The 20,987-nt window shown below is 36.3% G+C and overlaps 1 protein-coding gene across 12 annotated transcripts in view; it reads right to left on the reverse strand.

The window, feature by feature from the left end:
- DOCK7 (dedicator of cytokinesis 7) overlaps window positions 1-20,987 on the reverse strand; it is a 205,118-nt gene that overhangs the window by 26,621 nt on the left and 157,510 nt on the right. For 6 of the 12 annotated variants that reach the window (XM_032844881.1, XM_032844877.1, XM_032844886.1 and 3 more), the window contains 5 exons: window positions 18,275-18,444; window positions 16,970-17,124; window positions 6,202-6,384; window positions 5,938-6,100; window positions 2,614-2,710 (listed from right to left, as the gene is read on the reverse strand). In XM_032844881.1, the coding sequence (XP_032700772.1) occupies window positions 2,614-2,710; window positions 5,938-6,100; window positions 6,202-6,384; window positions 16,970-17,124; window positions 18,275-18,444 (768 nt within the window). The remainder of the gene's footprint in view (window positions 1-2,613; window positions 2,711-5,937; window positions 6,101-6,201; window positions 6,385-16,969; window positions 17,125-18,274; window positions 18,445-20,987) is intronic. The other 6 variants (XM_032844883.1, XM_032844880.1, XM_032844879.1 and 3 more) reach the window with 1 other exon arrangement.

Here is a 20,987-nt window from a genome sequence, read left to right on the forward strand (position 1 = left end):
TGTATCAAAAATACAAAAAATTTTCCTACAAAAATTCTGATACAGAAAACAACTGAACTCTTCCCTAAACTCTGGACTGAATCACGCATTAGAAATAAAACAAGTTGATGCAACAAAGTAGTTTACTTAAAGGGTAAAACTGACATTTGTTTATTGGTAATACATATATAGAAACTATATTATACCAACGTAGAAAAACACATAAATCAAGGTGGAATTACAAGAACATATTAAATGCTAACTTTTCCAAGTTTCTGGATGTTTAAGCCTCTGAGTCTTTATTACTAGCACTTAGAACAGTACATGAATTTACATTTTATAAATGAAAAATTTTTTCAAAGATTTATTTATTTGAGATAAAATAAGTGAGAGAGAGCGCGAGTGGGGGAAGGAGTAAAGGAAGGAGCAGAGGGAGAAGCAGACCCCCTGCTGAGCAGAGAGCCCTGATGCAATGTGGGCTCCAATCCCAGGACCCTGAGATCAGGACTGTAGCTGAAAGCTGACGCTTAACCAACTGAGCCACCCAGATGCCTCTTATAAATGAAATAAGGAGAAAATACAACATAAAATTAAATTGGGAAATACATATATATTGATAAAATTTAAAAAATTCCTGTAAGATTTTGTTTAGAAACATGACAATAACATCATTGCTTAAACAAAAAGAATCAGGAAAACACCACCATCACCACCACCAACAAAAGCTTCCTTAAAACAGAGAAATTCAGAGAAAACACATTATACAAATGCAAAAGGAAGCAATATAGTATAATACCTCTCTGCTCTGTGAATTCTAAAAAACAAAACACATCTGGAAAAATAATCAAAGAAATGGACTTGGAAAAGAGAGAAAAGCGGACATACTTAAAGCTTTAGAATTGTTAAATGTTTATACTGAATTCAAAACCTGCTATGGTCTGCATACTTGTGTCCCTGCAAAATTCATGTGTTGAAAATCTAATGCCCAAGACAATGCTACTAGCAGGCGGGGCATTTGGAAGGTGATTAGGTCCTCAGGGTAGAACCTTCTTGAATGGGATCAGTGCCTTTATGCAAAAGGCTCAGGGAGTATGCTTGCCCTTCCATCATCCAAGAACACAGCAAGAAATCTGTAATCCAGGGGCACCTGGCTGGCTCAGCTGGTTGAGCATCTGACTCTTTTTTTTTTTTTAAGTATTTTATTTATTTATTTGACAGAGAGAGATCACAAGTAGGCAGGGAGGCAGGCAGAGAGATCGGGGGAAGCAGGCTTCTTGCTGAGCAGAGAGCTCGACGTGGGGCTCGATCCCAGGACCCGGAGATCATAACCCTGGCCGAAGGCAGAGGCTTAACCTACTGAGCCACCCAGGTGTCCCGAGCATCTGACTCTTGATTTTGGCTTAGGTCATGATCTCAGGGTCCTGGGATAAAACCTTGTGTTGGTCTCTATGCTCAAGTCTACTTCAGGATTCTTCTCCCTCTCCCTCACTCTCTCACACTAAATAAATGAATAAATAAATAAATCTTTTTAAAAGGAAAAAAAAGTCTGTAACCCAGATGAGGGCTTTCTCTAGACATCAAATCTGATAATGTCATTATCTTGAACTTCCCAGCCACCAGAAAGGTCAGAAACAAATTTCTGTTGTTTATAAGCAATGCAGTGTGTTTTATTATGTTATAGCAACCTGAAGAGATTAAGACAGTTTCTTGTAATCCAAACCCTCATCTATACGGAACCGAGTCTGTGACTTGCTCTCTGCTGGCTATACAAGGCAGTCTTTCCTATGGTTTATGATGTCACTGTGTGTAAACTAATATTTCTGCAAGTTTATCTGTGAAAATCCTCCACAGCCTGGTCACAAGATGGTTATCACATAGGATGACCAAGTATCCTGATATGCTTTAGGACGGGACTGAGGGACTCCCTGGAATACCAACGTGGGTGTACTGCACAAACTTGAATGAGTTGGTCACTATATTCTCAGAGTTTATTGGGTAAGTCAAGGTACTTGAGGGCTAACCTGTAATTACAAATACTCAAGAGAAAAATTTTAGCCCCTTGACTCAATGCCACGTTTCATGCCAAGCAATTTTACCTGAGGTCACCTAGCCAGTGAGAAGGGTTTATTTCTAGCTTCCCGTACACTGAAGGTATAGCCCTTTGGGATCCCGGAGCCAGGGAAGTATATATTTAATTGTTTTTGGGAGTAGGGTCAGTTAGCGAACAGATTTGTCTCATGCTAGAAACAGAAGACCTGGAGTATTTTGTCTTTCTTCAATTAAATTTTAAGCTCCAAGAGGGCGAAGATTAGCTTCCTAATTGTTGATTACATGGAAATATTTAGTTAGTGTGACTCCCAAAACATATTCAGAAATTGTTGCAGACTATATTTCAAAGGAAGGTATTTAGAGACAACGGTCGGAAACAAACATTCTGCTTTACTATACCACATGAAAAATTCTTCCCTCAAATCTTTTTTAATCTAAAACTTAAAAACTAAATATAAGTATTTTGTTGTCTAAGATTTGAACACCTAATATATTAAAAAAAAAAGCCCACTAAAATTAGTGATTTTCTCCTGCATTTGAAATCCAAAAAGCCCATCAGTAACATAAAATAGAAGGTTCTATTACTTGTCAAGCTTCTCAGTGTTTTGACGCCAGTGAGTCATATCCTTTCTCCACCTCAGATTTTCTTGACTTCCAAAGGCACTTCCAGATGGGCTTCTCTCTGTCAAATAAATTTCAAAACCATTTTTAAAATGTTATTTCATTTGGACAACCTATATTCATATTTGCAAGTATACAAGAAATACTGCACAATGCCAACTTTATACATAGCCATTTTACCTTCAGCACAAGTAGAACACTAGTACTTTTTACCAAAACTTCTTCACAGCAGTTATAGAAGATATACACTTGTTACATATAATATTAAAAAACCAACTCCCTTTTATTATAAGCAAACCTTAACCCTGATTTTTTTCAAAACCTAAACCGTGGCTCATAAGGCCCAATGTGGTTAAGACCTTACTCTCCCTCCCGCCTACACCACCACAATTATTGTGTGTGTGTTCCCTGTGTACGTACAGTCTCCCTCTACGTGTTCCTGAATGACGACCTCTGCAGTGGCCGTTGTTCCTCTCATGTGATTATTCTTCCCACAAATTTTCACAGGCCAGTTATTCATCACCTCCACAGAAACGTCTTCCCCAACTCCCCCACACTTTTTTTCTTTTTTAAATGATTTTATTTATTAATTTGAGAGAGAGAGCACAAGCAGGGAGGAGGGGCAGAAGGAGAGGGAGAAGCGGGATCCCAGCTGAGCAGGGAGCCCGATGTGGGGCTCGATCCCAGAACCCTGAGATCATGACCTGAGCCAAAGGCAGAGATATAACCCACTGAGCCACCCAGGCAGCCCTCTCCAACACTTCCTTTCCTCTTAATTGGCTTTATTTCTCTCCACAGCCCTTATGATCACAAGAATATAAGCTATTGAAGAATGGAGAATATGCCTATTTTGTTTACCCCTTTATGTTCAGGGTTGACAATGTGTCTGGCAATACTGAGAGTTCAACAAGTTTTTGTTTAATATATAAACAAAATAAGAAGGATTCCTAAAGTAATTACTCCCTTTGGTCCACAGAAAAAAGTTGAGGGCTTTCTCCCAAGGTTTCTGGGATGGAAAGCAGCCTGAATGCTGGGGGCTCCTATAAGGGGTAGCAGCAATAGAACTGGTTCGTACAAATCCAGCAGAAATGAAGAAGCCATTTAGAATTGTGAGAGATACACACTTAAATGACAGAATCAGCCATGATTTCAGTTTAAGTAGAAAACTCGTGCTCCTTTTTGAAAAACCCAAGACTTAAAATTGGTTGGAAGGATGGGAAAAAAAAAAAAAAGTAAAAATTCAGAGTTCACCCAGTTTACCCAGGAACCCCAAGAACTTCAATTAAAAAAATATATATATAAGACTGACATATAGCATTATATTAGATGCAGAGGCATGATGATTCGATATATCTATACTTTACTAAATGATCACTACTATAAATCTAGTTAACATCCATCACCAACGGATGCATCATCATGCACTGTAATTTTTTTATGATGACAACTTAAGACATACCCTCTTAGTAACTTTCAAACACAACAAGCAGTATTATTAACTGTAGGCACCACACTGTACATTACATCCCCAGTACTTACATGTTTTATAACTGTTGACCTCCTCCACCTATTCTGCCCATACCTCGCCCCACACCCAGGGCAACCACCTATCTGTTCTCTGTATCTATGAGTTTATTCACTTATTTATTTTAGATTCTACATAGAGAACTTCAGTTCTTACACTCATACAAAGATAGCTGTCCTAAGGCCACAGGCTTTAAAAAAGTAGCATACTGTTAACAGTGCCACTCTCTCTGACATTAAACCTTAGAAAGAACTGTAGTACAATACAGAGAACTACACTGGAAGTCAAAAGAGCCTGGTTTTGTCCCTTAGTTTATAACCTTAGGCAAGTTATTTACCTCTGGTGAGTTTCATTTTCTTTAACTTAAAAGTAAGGATAATCATTCATTAGATTTTGGTGAAAATTAATGACCTAAATAAGAGTTAATTATCATGCTTTCATAGAGGGTTATTGTATGTAATAAAGGAGTTAAAAGAAAATCTGGTAAGTACACTGTAGACTGTATATAAACAAAAAGTGAAAAAAAATGGTGCTTTTAATTCTAAAGGCAAAGGTTTTGTATTCTTATGAAATTCCAAACATACAGGACAGCATATAAAAGATATTTAAGTTTACACAGATAAATGATATTTATGAGTTTATGTGTTTATCTGTGCTTACGGACTATCAGAAACATTAAAAATATTCATGTTAATGTGCAATATATATTGAACTATTAGCTTGTGTCATATACACAGGCAACTAAGCCATGTCCCTGACCTTAAGGAGCTCTCAGCAACACTATTATTTGTCAGTTTAGAATTTATGAAATGTTTACACACAGTCACTACAATGATGATAAGATCAGTTAGTTAAACTACCTTTTAAGTTCTCAAAACAATCACAAGTGGATGAGGAATAGGAAAGTGAGATTAAGTGGTTTGGCCAATGTTTTATATGGCTAATGGGTACCAGTATCTGGGATTAGAAACAGACCTCAAATGCTACTAACCTGTTTCTCTCCCTGATAAATTTGAGTCTGATGGACAATATATTTCCCTTAAATACAGGGTATATTAACTTATTGTGCCAAATAGGAAGTTTTTAAGAGTAAAAAGTGATGCTATGTAGAAAGTATGGCACTAGGACTGAACCGTTAAGGTCCACTATGGACTTTGGGTGACAATGATGTCTCAGTACTGGTTCAGTACCAAGTTTAACAAGTCACCACTTGACGGGGGATGTCGATAGTGGGGATGGCAATGCATGTGTGTTAGGGAGTATATGGGAAATCTCTGTATTAGCTCAGTTTTGCTGTGAACCTAAAACTGCTTTTAAGAAGTCTGAAAAAGGGGAGGGGGTGCTATTAATAATTACACAAGGGTAACAGGAATAAACTGGGACTCTCCAGAATAAATCAGGAAATATGTTCACCCTATTTAGAACTCTAACTTGAATTCTTACAGAGAAGTGGCTCCTCAAGTTAATGCACCATTTCATTAAGAACACTTTTTAAGGGGTGCCTGGGTGGCTCTGTTGGTTAAGCATCCAACTCCTGATTTCAGTGCTGGTCACGATCTCACGGTTGTGAGATCAAGCCCCCTATCAGGCTCCAGGTGTGGAGCCTGCTTAAGATTCTCTCTGTCCTCCTTCTGCTCCTTAACCCCCTTCCTCTCTAAAACAAACAAAACAGTAAAAAACACTTTAAAAAGTGTAGAATCTTTGAAGACTTGCAACAATGATCACTATAATATATAGTTCAAGGAAACTGAAAAAATTCTCACCAGAAGGAGAAGCTACTGTGTACGTACCAAGCTGTCCTCGACTTCGGCGCACCATTTCTTGCCTAGCACCTATGCTCCCAAGAATAGCTTCTTCAAGCTTTGCTCTCATGTCTTTTGATTTCTTAAAGGTCAAACTATTCATTCTTTCAAACACTTTCTTTCCCTAAAATTTAAACATTAGAAAAGAAGAGACATTGAGGAAATTTTCTTCTTCCTTTTCCATGTGATGGTTGCTTTCTCATTCTTCCCTGCAATGGCACTTACTTTGTACTCAAAGCAAGATACGCAGAGATAAAGCAAATCTAGTAGCCGGTTTAGCTGCAGGACTGAGAGATCTGTAAACCACTTTTGTAGAACTGTCTCATCTGCATTCTTGAGAACCCAAAGTAGACAGATCAAAAGGCTCCGACTGGATTCTGCTGAAAAGGTAGTGTGTTGCCTGCCGCTCTGAAAATAAAGAACAGTAGGATGAGACAGACTGATCAATGGCTCTTTCTTTTGGGGGGTTGTCAGGTGTTTTCTGCTAAATGCAATAAAACAAAAATTGCGGAAAAAAGCAAATATTTAAAAAGAACCATTCGAGGGACACCATTTGGGTAGCTCAGTCGGTTAAGTGTTTGCTTTCAGTTTGGGTCATGATGTCAAGAGTCCTGGGATCAAGAACCACCTCGGGCTCCCTGCTTCTCCTTCTCCCTCTGTCCTCCCCAACTTGTGAAGGTGCATTCTCTCTCTTTTGCTCTCTCTCAGCCAAATAAAATCTTAAAAAAAATAACAAACCCACCTCTGATTTAGACAATACTTGAATAAGTCACATAGAACCTTAAACTTCAGGTCCTGAGGTTTAATAAACTTTTCCTGGCATTGAAATATTGTTTTAATTTATGGTAGGGTTTCCAGCAGACAATAAATAAACGTTAATAGAAAACATCAAGGGAAAAAGCTAAAAGATCCTACTATTAAAACTGATGTATCTATTCTCATCATGTCTGATATAATATGGTAAAAGGAAAAAAGCATTCAGTGAAAGTGATGTAAGAATAGAAAGTAGTAACAAAATGTTTACCAGGTTTAGAGAACCACAGTTTCCTCTCAAGGGCCACTGTTAGAGCAGATAAGGTGAAGGTGTTATTTTTAGTCTTCGGTCTGCATTACTATATAGTCCGTGAACTATAAGGGAAAAACTAACAAAAACTTGTCTATAAAACCATTTGTTCCGTATTTATTCTGCTCCGGTCATCATGCTAAGCTCTTTTTTCTTACTTTATTTCACTTAGTCCTCCAACAATATTACCAAGCAGCTTGTATCATCTCAGTTTTACAAATAAGAATACAGGATGATAATAATGACAATGATGACAAAACACAACAGAATTTGCAATGTACTAGACTCTATGCTAATCATTTCTTCTTATTTAATGCTCACAATGATTTTAGGAGTTGGTACTAACTATTGCTATTTCTAGTTTACAGGTAAGGAAATGAAAAGCTAGAGAGTAAACCAGGATTTTAGTCCAGGTTAACCAGATGCTTAAACTTATATTCTTCACCATTATACTACATTCTAATATTTGGTGAAGTAAATATACTAAATAATAAGAAGAAAGCAGTGGAAGGGATGTTGAGAGGAAAACACAGAGGAAAGCTGAACATACTTAACTGCTGGGGTCATGATCTCAACCACTAACTTAATCGCTCTGCTGTCCAGGATGATGAAAATGGGGTCAGTTGACATTCGTAAGATGCTTATTACTCTGTGCCCTTCACTGTACCGAACACTTTACGCATATGAACTTATTTATCCCTTGCACCCACCCAAAGAGATAAATATTATTACATAACCCATCTTATAGACCAGAAAATCAAGATATCAAGAAGTATTTCGTACATGTATTTTGTAGTAAATACCAGGACTGATATTCAAATGCAGAAAGAGTGCTCCAGAGAGAGTCTAAGCACTTTTCTATGTTCACTGCCTCTCACAGATGCATGCACTTGTAAATGAGTCACCTACATAAATTCATTGAACCAAATTACACAATAACCAAATTAAGAACCCCATGGACTGCTTTAATGTAATACTAGATACAGTTAGAAAAAACGAATAAACTGGAAGATAGATCAAAAGAAACAACCTAGCATGACGCACAGGCCAACAAAAAGATGGACTACACAGAACAAGAGCAGACACAGAGTAGATAGGATAAAGAGGACTAACAGATGTTGAATTGGAATACAAAAAGAGGAGAGACAGAATGGAGACGAGGACCTTGGGCACATAATAGTTGAGAATAGAACTGAAGAAAGATGCTGAACCACTGATTTAAGAAGTCCAAAAAATACCAAGCAGAATAAATAAATAAATTTAAAACTAGATGGAAGGGCGCCTGGGTGGCTCAGTGGGTTAAGCCTTTGCTTTCGGCTCAGGTCATGATCTCAGAGTCCTGGGATTGAAGCCCACATCGGGCTCTCTGCTCGGCAGGGAGCCTGCTTCCCCTTCTCTCTCTCTGCCTACTTGTGACCTCTCTCTCTGTCCAAAAAATAAATAAATAAATAAAAAGTCTTTAAAACTAGATGGAAGAGTGAAACCACAGAAGATCAATTCTAAGGAGAATATCATAAAGAAGAGGGGGAAGGGGCGCCTGGGTGGCTCAGTGGGTTAAAGCCTCCGCCTTCGGCTCAGGTCATGATCCCAGGGTCCTGGGATCGAGCCCCACATTGGGCTCTCTGCTCGGCAGGGAGCCTGCTTCCTCCTCTCTCTCTGCCTGCATCTCTGCCTGCTTGTGATCTCTGTCTGTCAAATAAATAAATAAAATCTTAAAAAAAAAAAAAAAAAGAAGAGGGGGAAAATATCAGCAATGGAAATGAGAAGACAGTAGAAACAATGACCTTAGCATGCTAGAACAAAACAGGAAACTCAGATGCTATTTCGAAAAAACAAAAACAAAAACCTTAAGAATGAAGGTCACACATTTTTCAACGAAACAGAGTTCATCACCATAGAACAGGAAATTCTAAAGGGTATTTCACAAAGAAGAAAAATATTTCTTATGAACAGTCACAAATTTGGGAGAAGAGGAAATACAGTGGTGAACATGTGAACAAATCCAAATGATAATTAAATTTATACAGCCACAAAAGTAACAACAATTTTTTTGAGGTTTAATGATATATACAATTAAAAGTGCCTGAAAATAACATTTAAGTAGGGATAAGTCCCTACTTAAAAAAGGTAAATTAAAAAAAATTTTTTTCAAAGGTAAATAAATATGGAACCTTTTCTGAGAGCCTTCTATTAACCAATGTGAAAGTAAATGGAATGATTGGAGTGGAATTTAATATAAGGAAGCGCACTATAGTTTGTAACACAATCACAAAAAGAATACAAACAGAATGTATAACTTCCAAACTAGCAGAAAAGAAAGTGTAGAATGAGGAAAAAAATGTAAGTAGAAAAAAAACAAAAGAAAATAAGGAGACAAAAGAGACAGAAGGGATGGGATAATATGAAGTGACGTTAAAATGTTAAGTACAGGGGCATCTGGGTGGCTCAGTGGGTTAAAGCCTCTGCCTTTGGCTCAGGTCATGATTCCAGGGTCCTGGGATCGAGCCCTGCATTGGGCTCCCTGCTCAGCGGGGAGCCTGTTTCCCCCTCTCTATCTGCCTGTCTCTGCCTACTTATGATCTGTCAAATAAATAAATAAAATCTTAAAAAAAATGTTAAGTATATTAAATTCATATTAAATTTAGTTACACTAAATTAAATGATTTTTAAAACTCTAGTGAGATAAAAATAAACAGGTTTTAAAAATTTAAGACAAACTCTACATGCTATTTATAAAAGATATCTAAAACATAAATTTCAAACATTTGAAACACAAGAAAAAAATGCTGAAAGTAAAGGATGGAAAAACTCGTATCTCAGAAGAAACCTAGCATAACTAAATAATACAGAAAGTAGACTTGAAAGTTAAAAAAAGTATTACAGTTCACTTTGATAAAAGATGAAATCAATCAAAAAAACAATTTAAAATTAGATATTTCATAATAAGGCCTCAAATGAAACTAAACCTGACAAAATGACAAGTTATTAAAAAACCATGACTGTAGTGTGGTATTAGAATAAGCAGACAGAATTCAGTAAAAAGAAACAAAGGTTTAAACAGTAAGATCAACAAATTGGAAATATTAGGTGTAATGGACAAATACAGAACAATGAAGACTATGCATTTTCAAATACATGAGCTATTTGCAAAAACTCACTATATACAAGACCATAAAAACCAGTTGCCCCAAATATAACAAAATAAAATTACACAAAGTTTTCTGATTATGGAATCAGGCCAAAATCAGAAACACAGGATCATGAGAAATTTTCCTATGACCACACACACACACACACACACACACACACACACACACATTTTGTGGGGGGAACAGAGGGAGAGGGAGAGAGCAACTTTTAAAAAAAATTTTTTTTTAAATAGTTTATTTGACAGAGAGAGAGCGCGAGCGCACACACAAGCAGAGTAGCAGGGAGAGGGAGAAGCAGGCTCCTTGCTGGGGCTCAATCCCAGGATCCTGGGATCATGACCTCAGCCAAAGGCAGTTGCCCAACCAAATGAGCCAAGAGGGCAAATTTTAAGCAGGCTCCACATTCTGCCAGTGAGGAGCCTAGACAGGGCTTGATCTCACAACTCTGAGATCATGACCTGAGCCAAAATCAAAAGCTGGATGCTTATCTGACTGAGCTACCCAGGCACCTCACCTTATGATTAGAATTTAAAAAATTTTTTTATTCAAATTCAATTTAATAAATACATACTGTATTATCAGTTTTAACAGTAGAATATAGCGATGCATTGGTTGCATACAACACCCAGTGATCATTATCATTATCATTACCATTATCATGTCCTCCTTAATGTTCATCCCTCCATCCCCCATCCCTCCGTCCACTTTCCCTCCAACAACACTCAGTTTGTTTCCAAGTGTTAAAAGTTTCTTACGGTTTGCCTCCCTCTTTGTTTTCATATTATTTTCTCCCCTCCCTTCTCCTATGTTCATCTGTTTTGTTTCTTAAACTCCATATGAGTGAAGCCATACGGTATTTGTCTTTCTCTGACTTATTTTGCTCAGTATAATACCCTCTAGTTCCATTTGCATGATTTCATTCTTTTTGATGGCTCAGTAATGTTCCAGTGTGTGTGTATGTGTGTACACACAACTTCTTTATCCATTCATCTGTCAAAGGACAGATGGACTCTTTCCTTAGTCTGGCTATTGTGGACAATGCTGCTATAAACACTGGGGTACATGTGCCCTTTCAAATCACTATGTTTGCATCCTTTGGAAAAATATCTAATAGTGCAATTGCTGGGGCATAAGGTAGCTCTATTTTTAACTTTTTGATGAACCTCTGTTTTCCAGAGTAGCTGTACCAGTTTGCATTCCCATCAACAGTGTAAGAGAGTTCCCCTTTTCTGCATCCTCGCCAACATCAGTTGTTTCCTGACTTGTTAATTTAAGCCATTCCGACCCATGTGAGGTGGTTATTTCATTGTGGTTGTGATTTGTATTTCTCTGATGCCAAATGATGTTAAGCATTTGTTCATGTGTCTCTTGCCCATTTGTAGGTCTTCTTTGGAGAAAGACTAAACATTTTAGAACAAAAACTTAGAGCCTAAAAATCTAAAAAAAATCATAATGCACTTTAGATCTATTTTTGAGGTGAATAATAAAAATGCTCCATATAAACTGTGGCACGTAACTAAAACAATAAAGGAAAATGTACAGGCTTATAATATGTACTAAAGAAGAAATGATGAAAATTAGTGAGCTAAGCACCCACCTCAAGTTAGAAAAAGAACAATATAAACCCAAAGAAAAGAGAAGACAGTAAAAAAAGATAAACATTCAAAAGTGAGGATCAAGGGGTGCCTGGGTAGCTCAGTGGGTTAAAGCCTTTGCCTTCAGCTCAGATCATGATCCCTGGGTCCTGGGATCAAGCCCCACGTCAGGCTCTTTGCTCAGCAGGGAGCCTGCTTCCCCCTCTCTCTCTGCCTGCCTCTCTGCCTACTTGTGATCTCTATCTGTGAAATAAATAAATAAAATCTTCCAAAAAAAAAAAAAAAAAAAAAGTGAGGATCAACAGGGCCCAAACTGGTTTTTATGAAGATTAAAGATATACACAAATTTTTGTTGAGTCTGATGCAAGACAAAGGGTACAAAAAGCCAACCACAGATATGAAACTATTTATATCCACTACAGATCATACAGACTTTTTCCACTGGAGTAAAATTTACAAAAATCAGTGTAAAAGGAAATAGAACAGTTGAACAGTCTTACAGTCATTAAAGAAATTAAATCAGTAATTTTTAAACTTTCAAAAAAGAAAACTACAAGTACAGATGGCATCACCCACAGGTTCTCCAAATATTCCAGGAAGAAATAACTCCAATTTTAAACACATCCTTCCAGAGAACAGAATAAAAGCGTAAACTCCCTTTTAAATTTAAATTGGCTAACCTAACCCTGATTTCAAAACCTGTAAAGAACATTATGAGAAAAATATCACAAGCAGTTGTTTACCTACAAGCATAAATACATGAATCTTAAATTATGCCACGCAAAATCCATTAATATACAATCACGGGAAAAAGTCGGTTTAATTCGGCAATTGAAGGCAGTTTTAACACTAGGAAATCAATTGAAAGGGGTCACAGTAAAAGATTTAAAAGCAAAATAACACAAGCATCTCAACGGATCCAAAGAGAGCATGATAAAATTCACCTAGTCATAATTAAAAAACAGAACTCTTAGCAAACCAGGAACAGAAAGACGACTTTCATAGTGTAAGAGAGGATAGCTGAAAACAACCAAACACCAAAAGATCCCCGCAAAACTATAGCATTTACGTGTAAGAATGAAATGTTGCAAGTTTGCACTTTTAAGGATGCCAACTACTGTCACTTGTATTCAACAATGTACTGGAGGTTCTGGCCAGTAAAGTTAGTTATGGAAAAAACTTGAAAGTAAGAAACCAACTGCCATTATTCACAGATGATAGGATTGTGTATGTAGAAAAAAATCTACACATATGTTATTAGTTTAGCAATTCTGCTGGAAATAAGCATCACTGTATAAAATTAATTCTATTTCCACACAAAATTAATCAACAGTTGGAAAAAGAATTTTTGAAAAAGAGGACACTCATAAGATTATATATATATGTACCACATGTAATTTTATAATTATAATTTTATAAAATTAAAAAATATCAAGGACCAAAACCACATCTATAAAAGATGTACTAGGCTTCTTCTTCTTCTTCTTTTTTTTTTTTAAGATTTTATTTGTTTATTTGATAGAGAGAGAGATCACAAGTAGATAGAGAGGCAGGCAGAGAGAAAGGGGAAGCAGGCTCCTTGCTGAGTAGAGAGCCCGATGCGGGGCTCGATCCCAGGACCCTGAGATCATGACCTGAGCCAAAGGCAGAAGCTTAACCCACTGAACCACCCAGGCGTCCCTGTACTAGGCTTCTTTAGTGAAAACTATAGGGGATCCTGGGTGGCTCAGTTGGTTAAGCATCTGTGTTAGGCTCAGGTCATGATCCCCGGGTCCTGGGACTGAACTCCACATCAGGCTCCCTGCTCAGGGGGGAGTCTGCTTCTCCCTCTCCCTCTGCCTCCCGCCCTGCTTGTGCTTTGTTTCTCTCTCCCAAATGAATAAAATATTAAAACAAAAAAACAACCTATAAAAGTTTCTATATTCACAGATGTTAAAGAAGATCTAAATAATAGGGAGATCCACCATGTTCAAGGATTAAGAGATTTAGAAGTGCAAAAATACCAATTTTCACCAAAACTGATCCATATACTCATTACAATCTCAGCCAAAATCCTCACAGGTTCATTGGTTTTTGTTTATTTACTTTAGTGGAACATCATAAGCTGATTTTAAAATTTATGTTAAAAACCTTTTTTTATATGCATGAGGCCTTTTTCTACATGACAGACCATACTGAGGTAGTTTCCCTTAATAAACAGTGCTGAGATAATTTGGCTTAATATAAATGAATGAATGAACAAACATGAATCCCCAGATTCTACTGTTCATAAAAAATTCCAGGTATATTTTAGGATTAAATATGTAAGAACAAAAAAAATTTGGAAAGGTAACAGGAAATATCTTCAAAATCTTAGAATAGGGATCAAATTTTTAAAGATACAAAAAAACACTAGTTATAAAGGAAAAGACTGACAAATTTTTAAGTGTTTTAAATAAGGCACTCTAGTCACCAAATTCACCATTAAGTAAGCGTTAAAAGCAAGTCACAAATTTAAAAAAAAGATATATTTGAACCACTTATAATTGACAGTGGATTTGATCCAAAACATATAAACTCATACAAATTATAAACAAAGGCAGACAACCAAATGGCAAATGGGCAAAAAACGCTAGAACCTCACACCTCAACAGAGAAAATTCAAATGGCCAACATGTATATGAAGAAGTGCACACCCTCATAAGGCACCAGGGAAACGAAAGCTGAAATGAGATACAACTATAAAGTATCAGATTGAAAAAAATCTTCAAGTCTGAAAAATCTAAATGCTGATGAACATGTGAAAGAATGGGAACTCTCATACTGTAGGTAAAGTATAAATTGAGACAAACCCTTTGGAAAAATACCCAGGTATATCTGGTGTAAAGATACATACATATTCTTTAACACAGCAAATTCAACTCCTAGGAAATAATCTAAATAAAAGTGCATATATATACAAGATACAGGTAAAGAAATCTACAGGGGGAAAAAAAAAAAGAAATCTATAGGATTACTATTTGAAATAACCAAAGATTAGAAGCCATTCATGCCTCTAAGAACAGAATGCGTAAATAAATTGAACTATAGTCAATCAACTTAATGACATATAGAAATGAAAATCAGTAAATGATAGCTACATTTTATAACGAGTAAAAACTAAAGATATGACAACAATAAATTACAGTATTTAGGGATGCGAAGTTGAATGGCAAAAGTATAAGCAAATAAGCAATTACTTCATTAGTTAGGATAGAGGGCAGCTTGGTGGATAGCTGTAGTAGGGAAGGGCATGCTAAAGATTTCTGAAAGGCAGCCAACGTTCTGTATTTTGTCCTGAGTGCTGATTACAAAGGTGTTCATTTCACAATATTTTGTAAATTTGTACATTTATGTTTCATGTACTTTTTAACATATGTATTTCACACAAGAAAAGTTTTTAAAAATCAAAAGGAAGGTCAAAAAAAATTGAGTGCAGTGGTCATTTTGGGCAGAGACAGGGACTGAACAGAAAGGGCAGACTGGAAACTTTCAAGGAATTTGCAGTGTTCTATCCTGAAGCTGGTACACTATTGTTTCTTCTATTAATGATACCTTAATTATACATGTACTTTTGATATTATACATACTAAATATATAAAGTACCAGTGATAAAAGAAAACTGATAAACTGGAATTCAGCACTTCAAATGACACCAACAAGAAAGCAAAAAGATAGTCCACAAAATGTGAGAAAATACTTGCAAATCACGTAAGAGATTTGTACTCAGAATATATATAGAACTCTTTCAAACTGATAACAAGAAAATGAGTGACACAATACTAAAATGGTAACAAAGATGGATGAACTTTTCTCTAAATAAGGCATACAAAAGAGATGCGTCGATAAACAAATGAACAGATGCTCAACATCGGCAGACATTAGGGCAACGCAAATCAAAACCACACTGCGATACTACTCTATACCAAGGTGGTTATGATAAAAAAAGAGACAGTAATGAGTGTTGGGGAGGATTTGAGAAACAAAAATTTTTATTTATTGCTGGTGAGAATGTTAACATGGGGCAGCCACTTTTAAAAGAATTTAGAAGTGTCTGAAAATGTTACACACAGAGATACCATATAACCCAGCAGGTTCACTTCTAGATACCTATCTAAGAGAAACAAAAACATGCGTGCACACAAAGACAAGCACAGAAACGTTCATAGCAGCATTATTCCCAACAGCCAAAACTGGAAAGGATCCAAATGTTCATCACCTGACAAATGGATAAAAATCTGGTATAGTAATACAAAAGAGTACTACTTGGCAACTTAAAAAAAAAATTAAGATGTGTTGATGCACACGACAACATGGCTGAATCACAAAAACTTTACATGTGGTCAAAGAAGCCAGACACGAAAGATCACAGTGTATAATTCCATTTATATGAAATGTCCAGAATAGGCAAGTCTATACAGATATACATACAGAAAGTAGGTGAGTTGCTGCCTAAGGCTGGGGGGAAATAGGGAGTGGCTCTTAATAGGCATAAGCAATCTTCTTGGGGTGATGGAAATACTCTAGATTGTGGTGATGGCCACACAGCTCTGTAAAATACATTAGAAACCATGAGACCATACACTTAAAATGGGTGAATCTTTCAATATGTAAACTATCTCAATAAAACTTGTAGTTGTCAGGACAGCTTCCACAAGTATTGCATTTTTCCTGAAAGGAAGTCTTTTAGAACTTGATCTTGCTCTATTGGCAGTTTGTTTCCTCTCTGCTCCCATATCCTTCCCTCTTTAAGGGGGAGAATAATTACAGGGGCAGCGTACCTACTGATTTTTTTTAAACATAAAACAGTATAAATCTTCAGAGATTTAAAAAAAGCATTTCAATTGCTAAATAACTGAAAATATTTCTTAGGGTTGAAGAACAAAAAAGATTCTGAAAATAAAGAAAATGGGTCATATATAATAAGCTAACTTCCAAAATTCTGAATGATGGAATCCAGAGCTTTATACCATAAACCCTGAGGTATTAGTAATTTTTAAAACAACTCAGTACAAGATAAACAATATTCTCAGAATCTTAGTTTCCACAAAGTGAATGAAACCCAGAGTACTCTTGCATCAGCTAATACAACAACCTGTTCTTTAAGGATACATCCTTGTAAATACCTGTCTTCCTAGAAAAAACTTCTGCAGGAGGGTTGTTCTTACCGATGATGTGAGGAGGAAACTGCCGGGCCTCGTTAGTTGAGGAACTGATGTTCCTGCAATTGCCATGGCAACTGTCTGGCTTATCATGCTTCCACTCTCACTTTCATAGTCATCAGGGGCTATACAAATTGGTCTTCCTCGTTGATTTTGAGTTTCTAGAAAAAATAAAACCAAAACAAATAACAAAATTTCCACTTGGTTCATTAACTATTAATTAACAGTTATTGAGCAATTTCCTATTCTCTATAACTCTTTAAAAGAAAAACCTGTTAACCTGAAATATTTATCATTAGATTTTATTTTCAACAATATTTTAAACATTAACTCATTCCTACAGTAATAACTTACAGTTTTGTAGAGAACTTGCTAGTCAAAGAAGATATAATAATATAAACATTTCTGCCTTCAGATTAGGAAGCCCACTTTGGAGATAAAAATACTGGTTGAACTACTCACTGTCAGTCCCCTAAGACACGGAGTTGGTTACCTTTGTATCACCCCCTCTGTTTAGGTTCTTAATATGTAATGGGTACTCAATAAATGTCTGGGTTTTTTTTTTTTTTTTAAAGATTTTATTTATTTGACAGAGATCACAAGTAGGCAGAGAGGCAGGCAGAGAGAGAGAGGAGGAAGCAGGCTTCCTGCTGAGCAGAGAGCCCCATTTGGGGCTCGATCCCAGGACCCTGGGATCATGACCTGAGCCAAAGGCAGAAGCTCCACCCCACTGAGCCACCCAAGTGCCCCTGTTTTTGTTTTTTTAAATGCAAACTACAGCGTTTTATTTAGGACAAATGAAGGAATCCAAGAAATTCTAAATATGGAAAGCAAGAGCAATAAAACTTTGTGAGTTCTAGTTTTTAAAAAAGCAACGTAACTTCAATTTCTTACCCCTGTGTTAACAACAAACCTAATTCTTGTTATTCAGGTAAATATTAATTTCAATTATATATATGAATAAAAATGAGACTGAAGGTGGTAGACATCTGCTGTCTTTTCTTATATACATATTTTCAGATGCACAGTACAGTCTCATACCAAAAAACCTACTTTCTAATAGGTAGGTAATGAAGTGTTATAAATCATCTAAAAACTCATCATAAGAACTACTTAAGGAAAGCCTGCAGTGAATTCTCTCACGTAGTTAAAAGTTATTCAGTAATATAGTTAAATATTTACTGTTTACTTATGTCAGTGCACATTTCCTTGTATTGTTTTTCCTAAAATAAGATCTTTAAGCTTCGAGATATTTCTAAAACTTGGAAACACCAAGAATTCCTTTAGATGTGTTTTAAATACATGAAGTACCTGTAAAGTCATAAAGCTGAGGAACAGTTTCCATGATGATGCCAATGAGAGGCAGATACAACATGGCCACTCTCGCCTTTGTCTGCGGGTCAGAGTACCGTGGGTCTGAGTCGTGACTGGATAGTAAATTGTGTACCATATTGATGACTTTCTTGTGCAATCCGAACAGTCTATTTAAAAAGAAGATGAAGCAGCAGTAGCAGCAGTAAGGTCAGAGATTAGTTAGTATCTTTAAAGCAAACAGTAACTCACAGTACTCAATCAACTTTGTTAAACTTTGCCAAATATTTGCATGTATTCCTATGAAACACTTCTCATTATAAAAGTAACAAACGTTTCTCTATATAAAGTAAAGATGGAGGGAAAAAGAAATGCTAAACAAATTCACCTAGGAGTAAATCTGAATTATTTTTACATTAACTCATTAGTGCATATTCATATTAAAGAACTTAAGACCCGTTATGGTTATATTTTAAAGAAAAAAAAATCCTAAGTAGCTTCAAATCTTATTTCAAAATAGGTATTCTCACATTTATAAAAAATAAACTTTCATGTGCTTTTTCTAAAAGAAAAATCTTCTACCTAATGGATTATGCAGCCCATAGGCTGGAGGGTGGATATTGTCTTTGACTTCTCTTATTTAAATTTAGCTTCCTTGCTCATCTACCTCATTTGGGTCCTGCACCTTCTATAGACTCCCAAAATCCTGAGTTTCAACTGGGTTAAAATACTCACAATCACTAACTTTTTTTTTCCCGCCTCTACTCAAATTGAAGAAACTTTGACTTTGCGAACTATTCTAAGTAAACATTTGGCCAACATAGGTCCTTAAGGCTACACCTTGCAGCAGTTCCACATCTCATTCTCTCTCCTTCAGCCTCTCACCACCCATCTCAGAAAAAGATCTTGCTTCTGACTTCTGATTTTTAGGAAAGAAAAACCATTCTGGATTTGCTCTAGCCAGATCTTTAACACATCTCCACATTTATATCCCTATCATTCCTTTTGTCTCAGAAAAAGTTGTATTTCTCCCCCAAAAGTAATTTCTCCATTATGTTTAATGAACCCCATGTTTCTTCAACAGCTTCAATGCCCCCCCACTGAACTCTTCCCTTCTTTCAAATAAGCCTTTCCTATGTTGAAAACACAAGTTCACTTGAAACTAGTCTCTTCTACCTTATATACTATCTCCTAGTAATAAATTATTACAACAATTTCTCCAGTAATAAACTTCCTGGATGTCCAGTCCATAGCAACTGTTTTCATTTACTTCCTAGTATCTACTCCCTTTCTTTGGAACGAACAGTTTTTGAATGCTTACAACATAGCACTGTACTAGCTTCACCATTTAATAGCTAAATAATTTCTTAGGCCTACGTACCTTCTCTGTTTTCCTACCTACAATAGGGGGGTAATCGCCTACCTCATAAGGAGGCTATGAGAATTCAGTTGCATAATTTATGTAGCATACTTATTAGCACACTGCCTTTTACATGGCTTTCCTTGGTATTTAAGATCACAATGCCAATTTCAAAGCTGGGATTGGAAATCAGGGCCATTCATCTTATCTGCCACTTCACATTGCTACATACGAAATCTAGCTGGAGATTCTTCTTCTTTCCAAATTTTTATTCAGGAAGTGTATTTTTAAACACTGTCAAGAACCACATCTAACTGACATATCTCAGATTTTATTCTCCAGTTCTCTACTTGATGCTGTCATCTTCTCTTTTCTCAATTTTTTTCTCCAAATAGTTCCTTCCCTTTCCTCATATTCTCTCTCATTTTACCCAAATCTCAGATTCCAGTCTTTCGCTTTTTATGTTCTCCATTTTGAATTTTTCCATTACCAGTGAGGACTTCCAAACCTGGGTGTATATTCCAAACCTGGGTGTATATTCCTTACTCTGTAGCTACCAGCCCAATGTTAACCTGCCAATAAGCTCTACCCACACATCTTTATTTTATTTTATTTTTTTTTAAGATTTTATTTATCTATTTGACAGACAGAGATCACAAGTAGGCAGAGAGGCAGGCAGAGAGGGAGAGGGGAAAGCAGGCTCCCTGCCGAGCGAGAGCTTGATGCGTGGCTTGATCCCAGGACCCTGAGATCATGACCTGAGCTGAAGGCAGAGGCTTAACCCACCACTGAGCCACGGAGGTATCCCTCCCCCTCCACTCATCTTTATAAGCCTTTCATAGGTCTACATTACTCAGTCACATGCAGTTATTAAAAAAATGTTTACGTAGGACCTGCAACATACTATTTTTTACGTGTTAGGGATAAGACACTGTCCCTGTTCTTGAAGAATTTGCTATTGCAAGAAAGAAACAGACACAAAAATAATAATTTAGTTTAACAAATGCAGTAAAGGTATTAATCTTCTATACAACTATGTGCTACAAAATTAGCATTTAATCATATTGTTTCATAGTCTTAATTTTCTGACTATAATGAAAGTTTCTAGAAAGCAAATGTTTGATCAATATTAAAACACATTATTGCCCCCAAGAAATTATTCTTATTAACAAGCAGATGAAGTAAAAAGAAAAACATTATTCTCAAGGACATATCTAAGACAATATATGTTGTATTTTTTCTATATACCACTAAAGAATAGAAAATCTAGAGATTGGCTGAGAGTCTCTTAAAGTCAATTACTCATATGTTACTGAATTAACATATTTATGAATGTGCCAGACATGATTTTAA

This window comes from Lontra canadensis, unplaced genomic scaffold, assembly GCF_010015895.1.
Source record: "Lontra canadensis isolate GAN:19392208 unplaced genomic scaffold, GSC_riverotter_1.0 scaffold158, whole genome shotgun sequence".
NCBI classification, from domain to species: Eukaryota; Metazoa; Chordata; class Mammalia; order Carnivora; family Mustelidae; genus Lontra; species Lontra canadensis.